The 6,000-nt window shown below is 35.0% G+C and overlaps 1 protein-coding gene across 1 annotated transcript; it reads left to right on the top strand.

Annotated features, from left to right (window-relative positions):
- Positions 1-330: 330 nt before the first annotated feature.
- Positions 331-1,434, top strand: LOC116017516. The gene is made up of 2 exons (XM_031258125.1): positions 331-523; positions 615-1,434. Exons 1-2 carry the CDS (start codon positions 431-433, stop codon positions 1,104-1,106), a joined length of 585 nt encoding a protein of 194 aa, XP_031113985.1. The 5' UTR covers positions 331-430; the 3' UTR covers positions 1,107-1,434.
- Positions 1,435-6,000: the final 4,566 nt, after the last annotated feature.

The raw sequence follows: 6,000 nt of genomic DNA, 5'->3' as shown, positions 1-6,000 counted from the left end.
AGCCTCGCGTATGCAGCGTATTACAGGATTTTTTTTTAAATTAAAATATAATTGTAATTTGAACAACTGAAAATTGAGGGGCAACATTTACACCACTAATAATTCAAGAACGACATTGATAATTGACATATCATGAAGGGGCATAAATTACAATTTTCCCTTGAAATTTTCATGCCTAACTGGTGGTTATTTGCACGCTAACACGCTGAAATAGTGATTGTCCATTTCTCAATTAAGTCAAAATAAAAATGAAAATGAAAATAAAAATAAAATAGTATGGATAAAAGTGCATTGGCTTACTTTAAGGCTCGCACATACATGCCAATTGGCAACGGCCATTATCAGCTAGGGTCCATAAAGAAGATCCCCTTTCTTCTCCCTTTCTATTGTCCATTTTTTTTTTAAATTTCATTTCCCATTCTCTTCTGCAATGTCGTCTAACAACAAATCTCCCATTTTTCCCTTCCCACAACCTCAACACTTCACTGACTATGTATTTGACACTCAAGTCGACTACTTTCAGGTAAGTCAAGTTAATGATAAAATCGTACTACTGCATACTCATACTTCAATTTGCCAATGTTAATTTGTTTTTGTTTTTGTGTTTTGAAAAGAAAAATATTTTGGAAGAAACGCGGAAACACAAGAGCTTGTCAAGATCCTTAGACGCGTTCCGTTTCAAGCCTCAAAAGCCCATTTCCAAGGAGGACACATCCCGGAAATTCAAGAAGAGCGGCGGCCGGAAACGGTGGTGGAAGAGCGCTCTGCTATTCTTCAAGTGGAATACCACCGCCGGCGCCGCCCCACTCGCCAAAACCGAGGGTGATTCCACCGAGCGTGGGGCCAACCGTAACCGTGCGCGCGTGAGATCCGTGTATGGGCCGGTGTACTACATCAGCGATAGTCGAAGTGGCTCCGGCGGGAAACCTTACCGTACCACCGGCCGGCCGTCGTCTGTCCCACTCGCCGGAACTTTGACTCCGTCCGGTAAGGGTGAGATGGAGATGGAGATACCGTACGTTAGTCTCAGGGATCTTAACATGGAGAAGCAGCAGCATTATAGGATGTCTGCACCCTCTACCTTACCAGTCTATTTGGTCACCTAAAACTTAGACTGATAATTAATAATTATTGTTGGATTGATTGCTGAGTTGAATTACAACGACTCTTTTTTTTTTTTTCCTTTTTAAATTATATTTCCAAACGCATTAATTGATATTACTCGTATTAGTCTCCGAGGAAATTCACTTGTTTCTCTTTATTTATTTTCTTGATGTTGCGAAAAAGATTGAATCCTCAAATTCAAGGGCTTCACGTCCCAGTCGGACTATTTGAGATGATGTAAATTATGACAATTCAGTTAAATATAGGGATTTTATTTATTGTACATAAGTAGTCCTCATCACTATTAGACTTTGAGATGTTACTTTTCAATCCTTGTTTTTCTTCTGAAACTTTACCTATGTAACTAGTTGAGTTGTCCACACTTTATTTATTTTCTTTAATGCAAGCAATGTAGCAAGAATGCGAAAGTACATAATTAAGGTTGTGTTTACTTCCTTTATCTAGTTTTTCTTGCTATAGGTTTTTTTTTCTTTCCTTTTACATTCCACAAGTTTCTATTTCTCAAGAGTCAAAGACACAATAATTTTCATGATTATGAATCCATGCTTTAAATTAATGAAGTCAAATTATATAATTTTACACATTCCATTTTAGTATAATTTTACAATTTTTTTTTCAATAAATAATTAAATTTTTTTTTTAAAAAGTATGAATAATGAAAGTTATGTATCCAAATAAAAAGGTATTGGCCAAAGGCCTTGTGGTCGTGCAGTATAACTGTAGAATAAAAAGGTATTGGTCAAAGATAGTCGAGCAGTATAGCTGTGACTTTTCAAATGAGAGGTCTCAAGTTCGAACTCCAGTATGAGGACATTGACTCTATGTGCATTGACTATATGGTCTTTGGCTATATATATATATATATATGTAATTTGTCCATAAAACATTGTAAAAATGTAAATGGTTTTTTTTTTTTTAGAATGTAAATGTTTTCTTTTAATTGAATAAAATTAAATTTCTTTGTTTGTTTGCTACAAAAGCTGTCCTGCCAGTCGGCCTATAGAAATGAATATTTACTTTAAAAGTTTTGAATTCTTGTCACGTGAAGCCGTTAGATAATAAATTGACTTTCACAGTATATGGTGTAAAGACTTTTTAAACCTATTATACTTTAACGTCAAAAATAGAACTTTTCTTTTTTTATTTAAAGTGTTTTTTTTTTTTTAAATGAGAGTTATAGAGTGTAGCTTCTTTTTTCTTCTTTTATTTATTTATTTTTTTCTTTGGGTTTGATTATCTCTGATAGAGTGAAGACATTACCTTCATTAATCAAATACATAGAGTCTTAATACCCATCTCTGGCGGGAGATAAATGTGGGGTGGGGTATATTTTTTATTTTATTTTATTTTAGATTATTATAATAAATAAAAAAATATTTTAATAGGATGATGGTGACACCACTGGTAACTGAAAAATATATCAATATTGATTTAACTACACACTTTTTGTATTGTTCAAAAGCTCAACTATAATTTTTTTGAGTTAGATGGTCCAATTACATTTTCACGTGTAATTCGGTTGCGTATTTGAGCATTATTCCTTTTAAATTTTAATAGATAAATTTTGATGAATTATTTGAAATGATTATCACTAAATACCAACTGATAATCTTTTAAAGAATATGTGTGTGAGAGAGAGATAGTGACACTTCAAATGAACCACCATGAATGAATAAATAAACCGTTGCTAAACAGATTTGAATTAAATATCAATTTTTAAATAGTAACCCCACTTAGTACTGTCAAAGCGGGCCGGTCCGCCCCATCGCGGGCCTAATTTCTGACGGGATTTTGTGGGTCGACCCGTTAGGCCCGCGGGTTAGCGGGCCCTGCGGGCTTTTGTTGTTCTTCTTTTTTTTTTTTTTTTTTTTTTTTGTAATTTACACTAAATATATATATGTATATATATTAATGTGTGTGTACACATGAATATATGTAACCCTAACATAAGATATTTTGTGGCCCAAATCAATTATATATATACCATCGTTGCTAAATTAGTTGCTAAATTACACAATTGATAAAGTGTGCACAATGCTCATCTTCTTTTCATTTTATGTTATTATGAAGTAGATGCTTCACTATTCTTCCAATTACCCATAAGGACTTGTCAAAATGGCATGTTTAGTTTACACCAATTTTTTTTCTTTCCAAAATGTGGTGACTCTCACTTCAAAGTTGACAAAATGTGGGACTTTTTTTTCTGTCATAGACAACGATGTGTCCTGCCCGTACGGTACTCGACTCAATTAAGGCGCTCGAACTCCAGACTTCTTTTAAGGAACAAAAGTGCACAACCAATCAAACCAACCAAGCTGATTTCAACTGGTAAACAATATGCGTTTTTCATTTTGGAGAACTATTTTATTTAAAACTTTCAACTTTGTTTACAAAGATGGAATGTTATCTTTCATTTTTCAGTTTTCTTCAAGAAAATAGTTCAATTTTCAAATACTAGACAGTAGACACACCTTAACATATCTAAATATTTTAAAATCATTTGGTAGCACGACCCTTTTAAAATAAAATAAAATAAAATAGTGAATTTTTTCTTAAAATACTAAGTATATATAAGATTTTTAAATAGTTAATGAATATCTTTGTCACAATTGAAGAATATATTCATTACAGAATTTTGCAAGAATCAAATGTAACACTGCAAGTGACGAAAACTAATATCAAACATAATAAAGGCAATCTGTCCTAATAAATTATGACATAAATCACGTAATCCACTAATGGGATGTTTCGTTCAGTGAATATTTTGGTGTAATGTAACATTCATAATATCAAAATTTAGAGCATTCACACCAAAGATTTTAATTAGAGTTTCTTTTATGATCTTTTTATTTATTTATTATTATGATTTAGAAGATAGGAGAGGTTGGAGAGAAAAGAAAATAAGCTTGAAGGGATTTGAGATTTTTGTACGGTATATTGCGATAAAAAAAAAAAAAAAAGAAAAAGAATAGGCCGGTTGGTGTGTGTCTCACGCAGCAGCCGCATCTAATAGGCGCGTGCGTTGCATGCTCCCTATGGGCACGCCAGGGTTGGCAGCCACCCTAACTAAATTTTCTTTTCTTCCCTTTTTAATTTTTGTTTTCTCTTTTCTCCCAATCATCTCTTTCTTACATGGCCTGAAAATATCTGACAAAAAGATTCACTCTTGAAAATGTTTTTATGAATGTGGAAGAAATGCAATTATCAAATAAACTAAAAAAAGTTTGAAATCTTACATTTCGTATAGTAACCTTACACTCCCTTGAATCAAACCAAGAAATATGATACGCAGTCCTGAGATTAAATAAGACGAAAAATAAAACAAAAAAGTTATTGTCGGGAAATGGGTGGATCTGATGGTTTGCAATTGCATGTGAGTTTGTTCAGAAATCTAAATATTCGTAGGTCGAAGTCCCAATGCCAAACCATGTTTTGGGAATGGATTTCATTAATTTGATTTGACGTTTATTGGTTGAGGCAACGGATATTCCTTGTGACCGTTTTACGCCGCAGTTTTGGCCCCACGCCTCAATTTTCCTTTTACATTTCTAATCCTAAATCCTAAAAAAGTTTATATTGCTGACGTCCACACTATCTACCGTGGTCCCGAATCGCGTACTCTTTCCAAAACGTCAACTCTATTCCTAGATCTCGTAAGATTTACGAGGTTTGAATCTAACTATTTGAAATTTAATTTTTTAATATTTAATTTAATATATAAAAATATTATATGTAAATTTATGTTAGAGTAAAATCCTTTTTTGGTCTTAGATTTATTATGCATCAGACACATTTAGTCCAGATTTATTAATTTGACCACATTATACCCAGACTTTGTTAAAGTTGGACAATATTAGTCCAAACTTACAATTGCCGTTTGTCAGCCGTGAAGTTGGAGGGCATTTCCATCCTTTCAAGTCTAGATCTTAATCAGCAAGACAGCGGATCGCAAATCTTTCCGATTCAGGGCTTGTTCTTTCTGATTCAGGTCTTAATCAGCAATGTTCAGGGCTTGTTCTTTCCGATTCAAACCCACTCATGGTCGCCGTCGATCTCGTCGTCAACCAAGACATCGGATCCCAAATCTTCGCCGTTAGATCACAACTCGACGCCAACGTTGTTCTTTCCGGAATGCTGTCATATTGCTGAATGTTTGCCCAAATAGGAGCCTAAGCTCTGAAACAAGATCCGCCCCTTGGCTCATCATCTCCGACGAACAGCTTTCGCCTTTGGCACAAGACTCGTCGCCAGAAGATGTCTAAGGGTTCGAGAAGCGAATAACCCCAATCCCATTCTTCTTTGTTGTGTTGTTTCTCTTCTCATCGTACGACCTCACTCACCACCCCCTCCGACAGCTTCTCCGCAGCTGCTGCAACTTTCGACGACTGAATCGACGACGAGATAGTGTTCCTATTCCTCCTGTGACATTTTCGATGGAATTCCTCAAAGAATGCTAGGGAGCCCGCTCGAGAGCTGCACATGTATGCAAAAGCTGAGATGGGTATTTGCTTAGCCGAGCACCTCTGTTTGCAACACAAACCACTGTCTTAACTGGATCTTGTTTGTACCATATACGTACGTAATGGTTTAAGGAATTGGTGGGGCTAAAGAATCCCATTACAAAGGTTCCACCCTCTGAAATGATGGTGTCCCCGGTAACGTTTTCCTGTTATTATTATCATAATTATTATAACATTAGGATTAGTTATAATAATATAAAGTAATTGATATGTGGTGCAACACTAATAACCTAATAGCTGGACTCCCATTATGATTAGGAGTCTGGTTAGGGTTTAGGAGACCTATTGGAACACAACCACAATGATGGCCAGTGGTTATATATAGGGTCACAAGTCCTCTCACAGCTCACACTTC

Source organism: Ipomoea triloba, chromosome 4 (genome assembly GCF_003576645.1).
Source record: "Ipomoea triloba cultivar NCNSP0323 chromosome 4, ASM357664v1".
In the NCBI taxonomy this organism is placed as follows: Eukaryota; Viridiplantae; Streptophyta; class Magnoliopsida; order Solanales; family Convolvulaceae; genus Ipomoea; species Ipomoea triloba.
Note: the sequence above shows the minus strand (reverse complement) of the source record. Positions and strands in the feature narration are given on the sequence as shown.